The sequence below is a fragment of the Bos grunniens genome, chromosome 6 (genome assembly GCF_055505025.1).
Source record: "Bos grunniens cultivar Pamir isolate PY7600 chromosome 6, Bosgru_T2T1.0, whole genome shotgun sequence".
Classification (NCBI taxonomy): domain Eukaryota; kingdom Metazoa; phylum Chordata; class Mammalia; order Artiodactyla; family Bovidae; genus Bos; species Bos grunniens.
Window position 1 is genome coordinate 100,989,580 of NC_141170.1, and position 18,056 is coordinate 101,007,635.

The 18,056-nt window shown below is 43.2% G+C and overlaps 1 protein-coding gene across 5 annotated transcripts in view; it reads right to left on the reverse strand.

The window, feature by feature from the left end:
* Nucleotides 1-17,808, reverse strand: part of PAPSS1 (3'-phosphoadenosine 5'-phosphosulfate synthase 1) — a 125,470-nt gene extending 107,662 nt beyond the window's left edge. For 2 of the 5 annotated variants that reach the window (XM_086406967.1, XM_086406970.1), the window contains exon 1: nt 13,523-13,627. In XM_086406967.1, coding sequence (XP_086263093.1) covers nt 13,523-13,582 — 60 coding nt within the window. In that variant the 5' untranslated portion in view covers nt 13,583-13,627. Of the gene's footprint in view, nt 1-13,088; nt 13,628-17,314 lie in introns of those variants that run through there. The other 3 variants (XM_086406968.1, XM_086406971.1, XM_086406969.1) reach the window with 2 other exon arrangements.
* Nucleotides 17,809-18,056: the final 248 nt, after the last annotated feature.

The following is an 18,056-nucleotide window of genomic DNA, read 5'->3' on the forward strand; positions in this document are numbered from 1 at the left end:
GGATAAAACTGGAAAGAGAGATAGGGGGTGACTGCTTCTTTAAACAGGATCATCAGGAAAAGCCTCTTGAGTAGGTAGCATCTGAGCAGATTCCTGAATGAGGTGTGGAAGGGATGTCTGCAGGTATCACGAAATGGGTAATGATAAAAAAAAAAAAATGGAATGCAACTGTTGTTCTCTCAAATTTTTTTCTTCTTAAACAAAAAGGGTATAAAATTACATAGGCTTCAAAGGATCTTAATAGACATTTCTCCAAAGAACAAACGCAAATGGCAAATAAGCACGTTAAAAGATGTTCTAGCACATTAGCCATCCAAGAAATTAAAATCAAAACCACAATGAGATACCACTGCACACCCACTAGGATGGCTATAATCAAAAAGACAGGCAAGGGGGCTGCCCTGGTGGCTCAGTGGTAAAGAATCCACCTGCCAATGCAGGAGTCACAGGTTCGATCCCTGGTCCAGGAAGATCCCACGTGCTGCAGAGCAACTAAGCCCGTGCGCCACAAATACTGACGCCTGTGTGCCTTAGAGCCATGCTCGGCAACAAGAGAAGTCACTGCAACGAGAAGCCCACGCACGGCAGCGAAGAATGGCCCCAGGTCGCCACAACTAGAAAAAAGCCCATAAGCAACGAAGATGTGGCACAATCAAAAATAAGTAAGTAAAATAAAATTATTTTTAAAAAGACACGCAATAACAAGTGAAGTTACGGGGAAACTGGAATCCACATACGTTCACTGATGGAAATGTACAGCCACTTTGGAAAAGAGCAAGTCTACAAAACATTACATATGATCACCAAATGATTCCCACTCCCAGATTCATACTCACGAGAAGCGAACACAAGTCCACATGAAACTTGTACATATATGCTCTAACAGCATGATTCACAAAAGCCAATGGGTCAAACAACCCCACTGTGCATCACAATAATTAAACAAAATGGTTTTTTTTTTATTGTATGGTATATCCATATAAGGAAATATTATTTGCTAATAAAAAAGAATGAAGTACTGATACATCCTACAATATGGACAAACCTCAAAAACATTATACTAAGCGAAAGATGCTGGTAACAAAAGCCACATATTGCATAATTCCATTTGTTAATATGTCAACCATCCAGAACAGGAAAATTTAGAGGGATAGAAAGTAGATTAGTGACAGCCTCAGACTGGGATGTTAAGTGCCTTCTAATGGGAACAGGGTTCTTTCCTAGGGTGGTTAAAATGCTCTAAAACTGACTGTGCCGATGGTTGCACAAGTCTGTAAATATACTAAACAGCGTGTATTTACAAATTGTACATTTTAAGCGGGTAAACTGAATGGCGGGCAAATTTATCTCAATAAAGTTGTTTTCTAAAATTGAAAAAAATGAATCATATAGGTTCTGTTTTGCCCTCCCATGGAGGAAAAATATAATTATAGGGTCTTTCCAACAAGTTATGCCTTTGTAAAATAAGTGTCAGCATTCTTTTAATTGGGTGTCTGTATCTGATACTTCGTATAGCTCTTCAACAGTTTTATTCATCATTCATTCAAAGACATTTACTGAAGGCACACTACATGCCTGATATTCTTCTAGCTTCTGATGAAAATACCTATAAAATCACTGTCCTCCTGAGGCCTTTCTAATCCTCCCTGCCAAGGCAGGAGTTCTCAAAGCCTGGTCCCTAATCAGCAGCGTTGGCATCTCCTGGGAAATGCTGGTGAAGAATCCACCTGCCAAGTCAGGAGACACAGGTTCGATCTCTAGGTCTGGAATATCCCCTAGAGGAGGAAATGGCAACTCACTCCAGTCTTCTTGCCTGGAAAATTCCATGGACAGTGGAGTCTGACAGGTTACAGTCCATAGGCTCGCAAAGAGTCGGACACCACTGAGTGACTGAACAAGCACGCGTGGGAAATGCCAGAAATGCAAATTACCAGAACCGATCCCAGGCAAACTAAGTCAGAAACTTTCGGATGAAGCCCAACGATCGTCATTCTAAAGCCTTCAAGTGACTCCAATGCCAATTCAAGTTTGAGAACCCACTGGAAAAACAGAGGAGGGCAAATACACCAAGATAAATATGGAAAGTATGTAAATTAGAAATAGTATCAAACAGGAGGGGAATGTAAATAAAGCCAAAAATGAGAAGAAGTATCAGAGGAAGGGTGATGTTTAGACAGGGTGGCCAGGGAAGGCTTCAGCCAGAATAAGGCAGTGAAGGTCTCTGAGGACCTCTGAGGGAAGCTCCTTCCAGATGGGGAACAGCAAGCGTAGAGAAAAGCAAGAAGTAACGGGGAGCTCCAGAATGACTGCCGGGGAGCTGCAACAAAGCATCTGAAGTCATTTAAAGCCAGAGCAGCGGCCATGACTGTGTGCTTCCACAGCCACACGAGTGGCTCATGTTGACGCATGAAACAGTCAGAGACAGAGGTCATCAAAACGGGAAACAAACACCCTCCCAGGTATACACACATGGACTTCGAAACGGGACTATTTTTCCATCGAGATCTTCAACTTCCAGATGTATTCTTATCTAAAACTGGCTAGCCTAAAGAAGTGCTGGAGGTTCAGAATCTTTCCTCATCTACCTGCACAACTGCCGGGGCTACAGGAGAAAGCACCTCTGTCCATCTGCCTCTTACTGTCCATCACCCATTGCCCTTGGGAGTGGGCGGGATCCTCAGGAGCCAAAAGGACCCCTCCCCCACTAACCATCTCATTAACAGATTGTCTTCCAATAATCACGAAGAATACTAATAGGGGTCTCCCATTTCATTTCCATTAAACTGAGGAGGCAGACCTAACTTTCCGGCTCTGCATTTCCAGGATTTTAAACAAAACACGGGATATCAGACAGACATCTGCATCTCTTGGCAAGCAATGGCACCTCTTTCCTGAAGTGTCCAGTTTCAGCTCCCAGCCAGGCAGCCTGGGAGGAGACAGAAGCCGAATCTGCTGAGAGGGGACACAACAGGAACGGGTGGTGGGGGGCGGCACCAGGAAGGTCAGCTGGCTACACTTGCAAAACCTGTTCCACTTGGTCATCTGGTTTGGGGATGTTTTTCCAAGTTACTTTGCTTTAGGGCAAGAAGAAACCTGTATCTAATGAATTTTAATTCATTTTGGCACCATAAAATACCTTCTGCTTTTCTTTTTAAACTGAGTAGAATGTAAAACAAACAAAAACAAAAAACTGAGAAGCTATAAACTGCAGAGGATATGGCTGACAGAAGATACAGGATAAAAGATTGTTTTAATCACTAGGAAAGTATGCTCCCTCCAGGCCTCTTGCCTCCTATGTTTCAAAAAATTCTGGCAGCCAATATGGCAGCCTGGGTACAAGGAGGCTTACTGTTTATGGATGTTTGATATTTTTCATATTAAAAAACAAACCTCCAAAAAGATTTGCCACAATCTCCTAATGCCCAGTTTTTCGGAATAAACCAAAGAACATTTTTTAAATCTATTAGAATTGCAAGATGGTAGGTAGATGCCTGAATTTTACTAAAAATCTAAAGGCCACTTCTTTTTTTTTTTTTAAAGGAATATAAAACTATTTATTGACCACTGTTCACCAGTATTTACAATAAAGTAAACAATATACAGTTGAATAACATTCTGATTACTACAAAGTTATTGTTTTTCTTGGCTTCTGCTGAACTAGTAACCCAAAATACTGAGAAAATTGAGCCTTCATGTAAGGAATGGATTGGAGTCAAGTCTGAAAAAACATGTAGGTCAAGCGTAGATTAGAAAAGTTTGTTCACTCATTTATTCCTGTAGATAGTAAACTGCCAATATTTAAAAACTATCCGATTAGGTTTCCATGAACAAATCTGAGACATCCCATGTATCACAACCTTTCCTAAATACAGCACAGAGACTTCAATTTCTTGTAAAACAATGGTTCACCAGAAGGAATCATCAAGTGTCCATTTAATTAAGTTTTGCTTTGCTATATTAAAACATACCACTAGGGCCACTTCCCTTCTTTTCCTTTTCCATCCCACTCTAACCAAATCCTGCCTATAATTCTGCTGGGAAAACTTGACATTAGTGACTAAGGGCCAGGAGTGAGTTATTTCCTTCCAACTCTCCACTCCTGTTCTCAGAGTCTTCAATGGCCCAGTTTCTAGCCACAGAACAGCAAAGTCAGGCTAATTCTTTCCCAACAGTCTGGGTGGTTTGAAGTAATATTTGGCTTGGTGCACGTACAATCAGTTAGTCACTATAACATTTACTGCCCATAGGATTTGTTTGTTGTTTTATACTTTTAGGGGTCTCTTTGTATATAGTTTTTACTTTCTCGGGAGAGTTGGTTGGTCAAGCAGGAAGAGTTACAGATTCTTTGTGTTTTTCACAACCCCCAACCTCTTTTCTTGAGCCTAGTCTCCACTCAGTAAAAGTCAGATATAAGGCATGTAAAGTGTGATTTGTGTTCTCTGTATAACTTGCAAATGAACTGATAACTGACAGTCACAGGTTTTAAGAACAGCAGGACTGGGACAATTCATTTCACGAGAATTCCTTCTCTTTCTCTGAGACTAAAGGACTCGATTGGGACTAAATGACTACCAGGCTTATTAACAGGTTAATTAATGTCAGGTGGCCGCTCATATTTGTGGCATATATCTTCTACACCTTCTGCTGCTGTCCTCAACAGCCACACAACTGACCCTGTGCCCCTTTTTTGACCCACCTTAATTTGCCATGGACAGAGGAGCCTGGCAGAGCTACAGTCCATGAAACAGGAGAAGAATTTTACCAACTAAAACAACAACAAAGCAACAACTTCCACATGGGATGTTTTGTTATTCTATCCACCTCCCTAAGGAACAAACTAACGTCTCCCATGATGATATTTAGAGAATTTCAAGGTTTGTGAGTTTATTCCGATTTTATGAGGATCTCTGCATTTTTAAGTCGAATTTGCAAAGGCACAAAGCATATACCAAATAACAGGAGTAATTCTAGACTTCAACATCTATCACATCCCACCATCCATCTTAAACTGACTGCCAAACTGTGTATTCCTCAAAAGGGAATACCTGCAGTGGGCACAGGCACATTTGCTCTACATCCCAACGTACAGTGAATAAACCGGAGAGACGGTGGAGTACCATGTGGACAAACTGAAGAGCACAATGAGAAAAAAGCTTTAGTTCACAGAGTTGCTGATGACTGAAATTAACCTTTTGAACACTAACAAGCCAAACACAAACAGCAAAAGTGAAGCTCATACGTTCCTGGAGGTTAAGAAAACAACTTGTAAAGGCTACACTTAAAACCTTGCTGTCTCAAAGCATGGTGCACAGCAAAACTGGCAGAGAGCTGGCTGCTTGTCAGAAAGTGAATCTCTGGCCATATCCCGGATCTCTTGAATCAGAGCGAAGAAACTGGCATGTTTATTTGATCACTGATTGTCACGCATGCACTCTGCATGTACATTATGGCTTGCCAACTATTCTGTTTTACAGATGAAAGAACATTTAAATATTGACTTAATGGATATTTTTTAATGGAATGGCCCTTGCTGAGGCTACTGCTGCTAAGTCGCTTCAGTCGTGTCCGACTCTGTGCGACCCCACAGACGGCAGCCCACCAGGCTCCTCTGTCCCTGGGATTCTCCAGGCAAGAACACTGGAGTGGGTTGCCATTTCTTTCTCCAATGAATGAAAGTGAGAAGTGAAAGTAAGTGAAAGTGAAGTCGCTCAGTCGTGTCCGACTCTCAGCAACCCCATGGACTGCAGCCCACCAGGCTCCTCCATCCATGGGATTTTCCAAGCAAGAGTACTGGAGCGGGGTGCCATCGCCTTCTCCGGGAATGGCCCTTGGGTGACCTCTAATTGGGAAGCCCAGCCATAAGAGATTCCTAAAAAACAGAAATGAGTCTGAGATTACCTACCTGTTGGTTCATTCATTATTTGTTGATTGCTCCCTCCTAGATATGGGAGAAAAATGATCAAGAACATTTCAGGGAAGGACACAAACAATAAACAGATAAAGAAACCTTTATTCTGTGACAGGCCCCTGCCTCCCATCAGTGACACTGGGGCATTCCCTACGTACACGAAGAGGATTTAGAGGCTGGGCAGCCAAAAATATACTAATGTCTACCTCAAACCATCTAAGAGTACACATGAAAATCTGTGCATGAATGTTCACAGGAGCATCATTCATACTAACTAGAGTAGAAGAAACTCAAATGTTCATCTGCTAATGAAGGGTTAAGCAAAATGTGATACATCCATAAAGCATACCACTATATCATCACATAAAGGAACAAAGTATCCACACGCGCTACACTAGAGATGAACCTTGAAAACATTATTCTAAGTTAAAGAAGTCAGACACTAAAGGTGATACATTGTATGATTTCATTCAGAGGAAAGTCTAGAACAGGGAAATCCAGGGACACAACAGTAGATTATTGGTTGTCAGGGGATACAGAGGGGGAAGGAAGAAGGTAGAGGATGACTGCTAATGGCCACAGGGTTTCCTGTGGGGGTGATGCAAATATTCTAAAACTAGATATTGGTTAGTGATGGCTGTAAAACTGTGAATATACTACAGAGCAATGAACTGAACTCTTTTAAACACACGAGAGAGAAAGAGGGCAAGGATGCAAGCATCAGAGAAACTAGAGAGAAGAAGAACAATGGCTGCAGTCATCTCACCCGATTTCTATATAGTGTCCGATCTTTCCACTAGTTTTATCCAGTTAAACCATACTTAGTAGAGGACTGTGTCCTTGGGAAAGGAAATTTCATAGAAAAAATTACCACTTAGGTGAATGCCAAAAACAGAAACAAAAACAAAAGATACAGCCTCTCCATGTGAACTAATTACTCAGTAATATGTTTCAAAACAATTCAGTGGTGGATTGTATGGTTTTGCTGTCAGTATGCTACAGGTAATTGACTCATCTCAGAGCAAAAGACAGGAACATCCAGGCAGGTGGATGAAAAAATGCTAGCATCAGCTGGACTTTGTTTTAAATGACTAGTTTTGCATTTCGGAGTTACATAATTTACTTCCCCTTTTTCTTACTCAAAGCATAGAAAAGGGTTTCTCAACTTCAACATTAAGACTTTTGGACTCTGGCGCTGGTGATAATTCTTTGTTGAGGGGGCTGTTCTTTGTACTGTAGGATTTTTTTAGCAGCATCTCTGGCCTCTGCCCAACACATGTCAGAAGCAACCCTGTCCACATAGACACATAAATGTAACAACAAAAAATGTCTCCAGATATTACCAAACACCCACTGGGAGTGGCAAATCTTTACCTGGTTGAGAATCACTGAAGAAGAAAACTACTTCTTAAAGGTCAATATAGCAGAGCCAAGCTGAGGAAGCTTATTTCACATTCCAACTTTAGAGAAGTCACTGTGTTAAGGGGAGGCTAACTGACAGCTGGGTACCCTGAACAGCAGAACTGTCCAAAACCATGATTCCAAAGTTGCCACCATCTCTCAAAATTTCCTTCCCCAAGGAAGAAAGTAAAAACAAATACAGAAATAAGTAGGAAAAAAATGTCAGTAGCCATCCCAGAATTATTATCTAGACCTGCTCTATCCCATAGAACTTTCTGAGATGATAAAAATGTTCCATACTGCATGGTCTGAAACAGTGGCCACAAGCTTCCTATGAAAATGTAGCGCCTGAAACACAGAATTTTTCATTTGAACTAAATTTAAGTTGCCACAGGTGACTAGTGGCTACCATACTGGACAATGCAGATCTAGATCCTGCCATCCTTCCTGTGCTTGTGGTCAGTCAACAAAGGAGCACACTCTTGGCAGAAGTCCAGCTTTCCTTCTCCTTTAGGCAACTTTTCCAGCAGTGGCTCCCTCCCTTCCGGCTCAATACCCGCCCCTGCCCTCAGCCAGGTCCATGCTCTGAAGGAGGAATGTATGGTTTTTCAGATGCTATACTGTTCCACTTCTGCGTGCTTATTTCACTTTTGTATCACCTCACTCTTCCTTCAAATCCAGAACGAGCTGTTGGCCTTCTATGAAAGGCTTTGAACAGTATGAGGGACATACTGCTCAGAGAAGGAGAACTGATAAAAGGGAAAAGTATCTCATTCACTTATTTGCTTTTTTATTATTAACTCTCTCCCAGGTAGAATGCAATATCCATGAGAGCCAGGCCCTGTCTGTCTTTTTATGACTGCATCTCCAGCACCTAGGACAAAGGCATACACCAACCAGGTGGTAAATATTTGATGACTTAATAAATAAGAACACCTTAAATTTAACGCCTTAAATAAAATAAGAAGGCCCATTTAAAGCAGCAGCTATAGAGCTTTAAATGTATTAACTGATTTAAACCTTGCTATGACCCTATGAGGTATGCCCTGTTAGCTCCACTACAAGCTAGGTTTTATTATCCACATTGTTACATTTGAAGACATTGAGACACAGAGAAGTTAGGTAACATGCCCAAGATTACACAGATAGTAAGTGACAAAACTGTAATTTGAATCCTACCCCATATGGAGCTTACTCTCTTATATAAGCTGTGCTAAGTTACTAGTAAATTATCTAAGCCTTTTAATATCAGAAGTACCCTAGCTAACTCTGCACCCTAACCTTTATCCCAATCCTGTTATATCAGCAGAAGCTCAGTGTACACACAAAACCTCTGTAATGAAATATGATTACATGGTAACAGCAGAGTGCAACGTAATATGTAATACGGAGGTGCAGAAACAATTCATCCTACACGCTAGAGTGTGTGGACACAGGAGGGCCACACTGTTTTGGTAAAGGCGTCTGAGGCTCTGAAGATTTCCACAGGTCAACAGGCATCAGGGCAGAAGGAAAAGCTTGTGTAAAACCCTGAGAATGTAAGGTATAGAAAGAAAACTGGCGCTGGACATATGGAGTCATAGGAATCTGGGGAGTGGAGGAGAGAGGGGACTGGAACGGCAGACCAGAACGAGACTGAACGCGCTTCCAGTGCGCTAGATCCCAGACTAATCTGCGGGGAGCAAGGGTCCAACTCCACCATAAAGCAGGCTCGAACAAAGGATCTGGGCCAACGTGAGTCTACAAAATGGGTGAGTGACCCCTGGGTCTGAACCGAGGGCCAACTAACACACACTTTGAAGTGTTTTCCAAAGGCAGATGAAAACCAATCCCAACAGAGAAAGGTTCAAGTAGATGGGGAATGATATTCATTACATCTGATGTTTTGTCAGACTGAGATAAGAGGAGGCTAACAGGGCCCTCTGCATTTTTGATTTTACTATTTTTGTAGGTACATGAAGATACCGCCCTTCTCTCTAAATTCTCTAACTCAAATTTAACCAGCAAATCTTTATTTCCAACCTTCACCTAACTCGATTCCTACTGGCTATCTACATGTTCCTATGGAGGTTTTAAAATGTGGTTAGTCTGAACTGAGATGTGTGTTAAGTGTAAAATATATACTTGTGCATATTTCGTAATAATTTTGTATTGATTATGACAGTACTGAACTCATTTTTATGCTGAGATGACAGTACTTTAGCTACGGGCTTCCCTGATGGCTCAGTGGTAAAGTACCTGTCTGCCAATGAAGGAGAAGCACGTTCAATCCCTGGGTCAGGAAGATTCCCTGGAGAAAGAAATGGCACCCCACTCCAGTACTCTTGCCAGGAAAATCCCATGGACAGAGGAACCTGGCAGGTTACAGTCCATGGGGTTGCAAAGAATTGGACAAAATGGAGCAACTGAGCACACACATCGCCTTGTTCTACAGACTATCTCTACTAAGAATGCCTGTCCCTTACAGAAAGTGAAGTGAAGTCGCTCAGTCGTGTCCGACTCTTAGCAACCCCATGGACTGCAGCCCACCAGGCTCCTCCGTCCATGGCATTTTTCAGGCAAGAGTACTGGAGTAGGTTGCCGTTTCCTTCTCCAGGGGATCTTCCTGACCCAGGGATCGAACCCGGGTCTCCCTCATTGTAGGCAGACGCTTTACCATCTGAGCCACCAGGGAAGACCTGTGCAGCATGCTTAATACTGGGTCCACCTCTTACAACGTCTATGATATCTGTGCCTCAGCTTCTTCATCAATAAAATGGAGACACTAACTGGTATTTTCTTGGGCTCCAAAATCACTGCAGATGGTGACTGCAGCCATGAAATTAAAAGACACCTGCTTCTTGGAAGAAAAGCTATGACAAAGCTAGACAGCATATTAAAAAGCAGAGACAAGACTTTGCCAACAAAGGTCCATATAGTCAAAGCTATGGTTTTTCCAGCAGTCATGTACAGATGTGAGAGTTGAACCATAAAGAAGGCTGAGCAGTGAAGAATTGATGCTTTTGAACTGTGGTGTTGGAGAAGACTCTTGAGAGAGCAAGGCGATCAAACCAGTCAATCCTAAAGGAAATCAACCCTGAATATACATTGGAAGGACTGATGCTGAAGCTCCAATACTTTGGCCACCTGATGCGAAGAACCTACTCATTGGAAAAGACTCTGATACTGGGAAAGATTGAAGGCAAAAGGAGAAAGTGGTGGCAGAGGATCAGATGGTTGAATGGCATCTCCAACTCAATGGACATCAATGAGTTTGAGCAAACTCTGGGAGATGGTGAAGGACAGGGAAGCTTGCTGCAGTTCACAGAGTCACAAAGAGTCAGACACGACTGGGCAACTGAACAACAATTGGAATAAAGAGAATAAAGCGCTAACACACGTAACACTAAGGCAGTAAGGGCTAACAGACATATAATGCTATATGCCAAACATTGTCCTAAGCATTTTTCACACATTAACTCCTTTAATTTTCACAATATCCCTGTGAGACTATCACTCCCACTTTCTAGAGGAGCAAAGTAGAGGCACAGAAATTAAGTGACTAGCCACAGGTTACACAATGAGTAAACCGTGAAACCCAGGATCAAGTCCAGGCAGTCAGTTCCAGGATCCTTGCTTTAAACCACTGTCTCTCATGATACTCACAGCAGCAGGAGCAGCAGCATAAACCTGTCTGTTCGCCAGGACTTCTTTCTACATGTGGGCTCTGCTGCTGCTAAGTCGCTTCAGTCATGTCCGACTCTGTACGACCCCATAGACGGCAGCCCACCAGGCTCCCCCGTCCCTGGGATTCTCCAGGCAAGAACACTGGAGTGGGTTGCCATTTCCTTCTCCAATGCATGAAAGTGAAAAGTGAAAGGGAAGTCGCTCAGTCGTGTCCGACGCTCAGCGATCTCATGGACTGCAGCCTTCCAGGCTCCTCCATCCATGGGATTTTCCAGGCAAGAGTACTGGAGTGGGGTGCCATTGCCTTCTCCGCATGTGGGCTCTAACAGCATCTAATTTCTTCAGCAGACCAGTCCCTCTGGAATACCAATTTCATCATGTGTTGGGAACTGGAAAGGTGTGTGCATTCTCTACACATGTGGCTATCAGGTGATGTGTATGAGAGGGAAAGATGATGGGTGTTCCCTATTGGGGCAAAGAAAGATTTACAAGGCCATAAAATTAAAAATTCTAGCTTCATCAAAAATCTCTCACAGAATCTAGTCTCAACTCAGCAGCCAAACATTAACAACTATATAGCGTAGCCCCAGACTGCTTATTTAATCTTATCTCCAGTCAACAACAGCCCTCCAGAGTATATTAACAGGTCTCTTCATTGTTCCTAGAGTAAATAACAATTGTTATTATTATTTATAGTAGTTATAATATTACAATAAATAATATAAATTATTTTTGTTCCTAGACCTTAGTCATACAGCTTCCCTCTACCTCAAAAACCTAAGCATACTTCTCCACAAAAGTGAAAGTTGCTCAGTTCTGTCCAACTCTTTGCAACCCCATGGACTGTAGTCTGCCAGGCTCCTGTGTCCATGAAATGGGTGGGTAGTCATTCCCTTCTCCAGGGGATCTTCCCAACCCAGGTCTCCCTCATTGCAGGCGGATTACTGTCTGAGCCACCAGGGAAAGCCTCTCTTCCATAAATCCTCTCCAAAACATCCAGACTAAACTAATCTCTCCTCTAAATTGTGATCAAATAACTGGGCCTGTAATGATATATTCATCACCCAACAAATGCCAACTACAACCCCAACCAGGCCATGACCAGCTGGAAGGCAAGCACCGAGTTCCTCATTTCTCATCTTCTCTGAGGACTTCTACAAAGCACATGCACTTTTTGGCAAGTGGAACAGTAAATGAGTTACAGACGGTGTAGCTGAAATAACCTGTAAATACTCTAATTTAACCAACCCTTTGTCCCTAACCAGGAAATACCTCAGAGTAACAGGAGCAATATCAATAATTGCATAGCAGTGGTATCACTGACCTTTCCAAATCATTACCTTCTTTACTCCTCAAAACTGTCTAGACAAGTACAGGCTATTATATCTTTAAGTCAGCTGAGGTTTAAAGAAGTCGAGTGTTTTCACTCAGGATCAAACAACTACTAAAGGGCAAAGTTGGAAACAGAGACCAGACTGGTAGTCCAGGGCTCCTTCTCAATGTTCGAATTTACCTTTTATCTCCTCTCCCTCCTTATCACCTAAAGGAAGAGTGAAGTAACTTAGAAGGAGAAAGGAATCAGGGTGAGAATCCTTGGTAACCTCAGAAATGGTAAATTAATGACTTGAAATGAACACTTGTCTGAAATGGCTTTTTTTTTTCTTCGATTCACCAACGGTAATGATGACTTACAAGGCTGAATTTAAACCTCAAGATCTTGCTGTACTGTGAAAAAAAATTTCCATCCAGACTTAAAACCAAGGCCTTTCCGGCTTCCAGAGTTGGGCAACACCTCCCCCACCCTACTCCCACCTCACTTACAAAAGCTTAGCTTATGGCAGTTTCTTAGCAAGAATAATTAAGGAAGGAAGCAACCTTCTGAGGAAGAACATTTCCCCATCAAAGCCAACTGGCAGTCCTTGCTAAACGTTATAAACCATTAGTTTCCCCCTACATTTTAGTTTCCATGTTATTTGTCAAATATTCCAATTTAACACCGAGTCACAAAGAACCTCAGTTCAGGGCAGTCTCAGCTCATGAATGGCCACATTGTTGGGTACTCTCCCTTCATGTTGTAAGTCAGAACTGGAAAGACATGGAGATGGACCCAAACCTGGGCTAACTGCACTGGCAGAGCCAAGAAAAATCAGGAATGCACCAAAGGCGCCCGCCTCCGCTTCCTCTGCAGATCTTCAGGCCACTGGAAGGGATGCGGGCAGCTTCCCCTCGCCGGAGGTTTCAGCAGCCGCCAGCTCACTCCCGAAAGATAGTCCTCGAGGTCTCATCCGAGCCGTGGAGCTGGAGAAGCGGGCGTTCTTCCCACGGGCCGTGGTTCCGACTGCCTGCACAGCCCAGCCCGAGACCCCCGCCCCAGCGACGCCACGCCACGCCACCAGGCACCACCCACCGCCCCTGCTGGAAGGCGCCGCGGCCTCGGGTACCCTCCCCGATTCTCCAAGCAGGATGCAGAAGGAGCGGACAGTGGCTCCAAATGGATCTGCAGCCGGAGCCTCTCAGAACCTCCTCCGCACATCTGCTTCGACTCACCCAGTTCTGCGCGTTATTGCTCAGTTTGACTTTCTTGCACAGGCTACCGGGGACCTCCATGGCTACACAGCGCGCGCGGATACCGGGATTCTCAGCGCTGGGAGCGAAGCCAGAGGAGTTGAGGCCGGCGGGGGCGGGGCGGGAAGGTGGGGCCTCCTCGCGACGGAGCTGACACGCGCTGTCTTACGCACGCGCTCGTGCTCGCGGCTCTGACTACGCGCCGCGTCGGCCGCGCCTCCGAAATGGGTCCGGGGCAGAGGTGTGTGGGGTGGAACGACCAGAGGCAGGAGTTGGGGGCGGGCTTCAGGGCGCGCACCGACGCGAGCGCGCACGACGCTCCTCCCCCTTGATTCTGAGAAGGGGCGGAGCCTGAGAAGGTAGTCGTGGAACTTCCCCGGTCCCTCCCCGGCTCGCACCTTGCACTGCGCATGCGTGGAGGCTGGAACCCGGTCCCAAGCCTCCACCTAGAGACAAGGTACCAGACTCCCAGCTCTTGGAGGGTTTGGCTCCCTGTTGCTGTTTACTGGAAAGAAGAAGACGTTGACGTGGTCTCCCGCCCCTGTCTTTTCCTGCATAAGCCTGGTCACCAGTTTCCTATCTTCCAAATCTGTGTTCATCTCGGCTTGGGCACATATAAAAAGGAATTTTCCAGCATCTCAAAGAGAAGATTGAACAGCTTATTGTCCACACATTCCGCTTCGTTTTCAAATTCTGCCCAACAATTTAAAAAAAAAGTCAATACACCATCAGTAGTTAACATCTCTTCTGGTTTCTGACAGGTGCCTCCGTCCCCACTAGAAGACATCTCTTGAAGAGATTTCTGTCAGGTACTTCTCACCGGCTAAGTCAAAAAGGGGCATGTATTTTATTAGCTTCTCATGAAATCCTTAGAGGAATGAAATCCAGGCTGAGGAAGAGCCCTTGGTTACCACTAAGTAGAATGCCCATCTGTAGAGGACATTTTCAAACTCACATGAGAATTCCGTGGCTACTTCACCTGAGGATGGGCTGGGGGTGGAGGGAGCTTCCTCTGGGAGTTATCTTCCTTTCCACCTCTGTGGACAGAGGAGCCTGGCGGGCTACAGTCCCTGGGGACGCAAGAGTTGGACTCGACTTAGCGACTAAACCACCACTCTCAGGGCTTTTCCGTAGCTGTTTGCCGCGCTTCCCCATAACCCAGTGCCCTCCCCTACAAGCGCACACCAATCCCTAAGACCTGACGTTACTGCCTCTTTGTTGGAGGACAAAAGGAGATGAAAAATGCCCACCAAAGTGAGAAGGTATCTTGCAACTGAAAAAAATGAGACAGGCAGCTCCATGTAGTCAGCGAAAGTGGAAGTCGCTAAGTCCTGTCCGACTCTTTGCAACCCCATGAACTGTAGCCCACCAGGCTCTTCTGTCCATGGAATTCTCCAGGCCAAGAATACTGGAGTGGGTTGCCATTCCCTTCTCCAGGGGATCTTCCAGACCCAGGGATGGAACTGGTTTCCAGCTCTGCAGGCAGATTCTTTACAGTCTGAGTCACCAGGGAAGTCCATGTAATCAACGGAATTGTTTATTATTCAGTAACTTACAGGATGGGATCAGAAGGACTATGATGCAGAGGCATTTGCAGTTGCACTGCATAGGCTGCTGAGGGCCCATTGGGGCAGTTTTATAGTTAGCCAAGGGAATGGGAGTAGTGCTTAGAAACAGGAAGTGCATTCCTAAGTCAAGATTTATATACGGCTAACTAGTCTCCTGGGCTCTGGGAAAATGTCAGTGAAGGTCTTCATCATTGTTCAGGGACTAAGACAGCATAGAGGCCACTGGGTCCTGAAGTGAAAGTGTTAGTCGCTCAGTTGTGTCCAACTCTTTGGAACCCCATGGACTGCAGCCCACCAGGCTCCTCTGTCCATGGGATCTCCAAGCAAGAATACTGGAGTTGGTTGCCATTCCCTTCTCTAGGGGATCTTCCTGACCCAGGATCTTCAAACCCGGGTCTTCTGCATTGCAGGCTGTCTCTTTACTATTGGAGCCACCAGGGAAGCCACTGGATCCTAATGATTATTAAATAGTATCCATTAACTACAAAGCTCTTGATGACAGTAAAATGATTTACTGCAGAGTACAGTCCTGGGTAGGGTCAGTGGAAGGATAGGAACTTGTACATGCCCAAGTTGGCATCAGTTAAGCTGACAGTCATACATTCTTAATAGTTAGCAAACCAGTCCCCTGTTTATTTACCCTACTGCTACTGTCCTGTGTTAGGCCTTCCCCATATGCAGGAAGAATCACAACTAATCTCTGTAGATAAGCATCTTGTGCTTCTACTGCCCATGCACACCGTTCTTGTCATTGCTATCAGAGTAGTGTCTCTAAAAATTTGATCCTCAAATTGTCGATGGTTCCTTATAGCTTTTTCCTTGGAGATTCTTCATTTACAGTCTGTACATAGAACTTAATTTCAATGAATTTCTGAACTCTGCCAATAACAGAATGAGTTTGGAAGAGGATCCCAAGCTTCAGATGAAAACACAACACCACATCTGGAATCAGCCATTTCTCTAAGGAGACCCAGGATTCCTGGTTTTCAGAAGCAAATGTTTTTTAGATATCACAATCTAGGCTTCCAGGAGTGTTTAATGCTTTTGAGTTAGTCAATATTTATGGACTTTTTCAGGTAAAATGTATCATAAGTTTACATTGATACTATCAATTCAAATTTATTATTTCAGACATCATGCAAATGAACCTGAAACAACTTGTCAAATCCAAAACAAGGAATTGTTAAAAAAAAAAAAAAAAACCAGTATGATTATGTAAAAAAGACTCAGAAGCCAAACAAAAGAAGCTTTCCTCTGTCAAAATTACCCAATTAGGGACTTCCCTGGTGGTCCAGTGGTGAAGAATCTGCCTCCAGTGCAAGGACACAGGTTCGATCCCTGGTCCAGGAAGATTGCATATGCCTCAGGGCAACTAAACCCATGCACCACATCTACTGAAGCCCAGACACCTAGAGCCCATGTTCCACAACAAAAGAAGCCACCACAGCAAGAAGCCTTCGCACTACACCTGGAGCGTAGCCGCCACTCGATGCAACTAAAGAAAGCCTTGCATAACAACAAAGACCCAACACAGCCAAAAATAAATAATTAAAAATAAAATCACACAATCAGAGGACTGAAGGGGGTAAAATCTATAATGTACTGAAACAAATCAAATACGTTCAAATCTAAATGTTCATAATGATAACAATCTAAAAAGAACTCATTGTAATCCTTGGAAGATGCTAATAAACCTACTCATTATTTTGAAAACTGACAAAAGGAAAATATTAAGCATTTGCTAATTGTACCATGCACTAACTGTAAGTCAGGTAATGAAAAAGCTGATGAGAGCAATTTTTTGTTTGTAGACATACAGCTAATAAATTCAGAAAGAAATATAAGTTTGTAATATCATTTTATACCATTAAATGAAATAATATAGACAATGATCATCAATGGCTGCTAAATCATGAAAATAAAGAACATTAGAACTTTTTTGCTTCCTGAAAGTATTAATACCCCCAAGAAAGTCAAATCTGATTCTAATAAAGTCTTCAGGTTACATCAATTTATAGTTAATGCAGAGTAAAGAGGAAAATGTAAAATCAGCATAAATACAATCAGTCGAGTCCAAACTGTGGAAAACTCTACATCATAAATGACCCGACTCTTCAGTAAGTCAATGGTTGGAAAAAATAAATAAGGAAGAACTAAACATTAAAACATAACATGAAAAATAAGCAATTGAAATACATAAACTTACCTGAATACTGCTTCAAACAAAAAAATCTTTTTTAACACAGGAAATTTAAAGAGTCCCTAGACTCTTGATATTAAAGACTTAACTTTTTCTGTTGTGATAAAAGTGTTGTTATCATTAAAGGAGTAATTTTAGAGATACATATTGAAAGATTTACCAATGAAATGGCAATGCCAAAAGTATTCAGGAAACAAAATTGGGCTCCTGGAAATTAAAAACAAGATAGCAGGAGTGGAAGAAAGGTGTCGATATCTTTCAGATGCAGAGCAAAAAAAAAAAAAAAAAAAACCCCAAAAGATGAGAAATATTGAAAGAACAGTCTAGAAAATTTAAGATTCAAATATTAGGAGTTGCAGAAACAGAAAGTTCACCAGAGGAAATAACCAAGAAAATTATTCAACAAAATTTCCTGTCACTGAAGGACTTCAGAGCTTCCCAGAATGTCCAACTAAACGGATAAACATCAAGCACACAAAGCACAGCACTGTGAAATTTCCAAACACTGTTCCCCAGTGCTCTGAAGTTGTTTGGAAATCCTACAAGCTTCCAAGGAGAAGGAGAGTTCACAAACAAAGAATGAGGAGTAAAAATGGACTGAAGCTGGCTCTCCCCACAATGAATGGCTGAGAGAAATACGGCTGGGGTGCTCCTCAGCCCTACAGAGCTGGCAGGGTTGCCTCTCCCACCCCACCTCTGCTGTCTCCCTCATACACTTAGCAGTTGATAAAAAGCAGACTCCACAGTC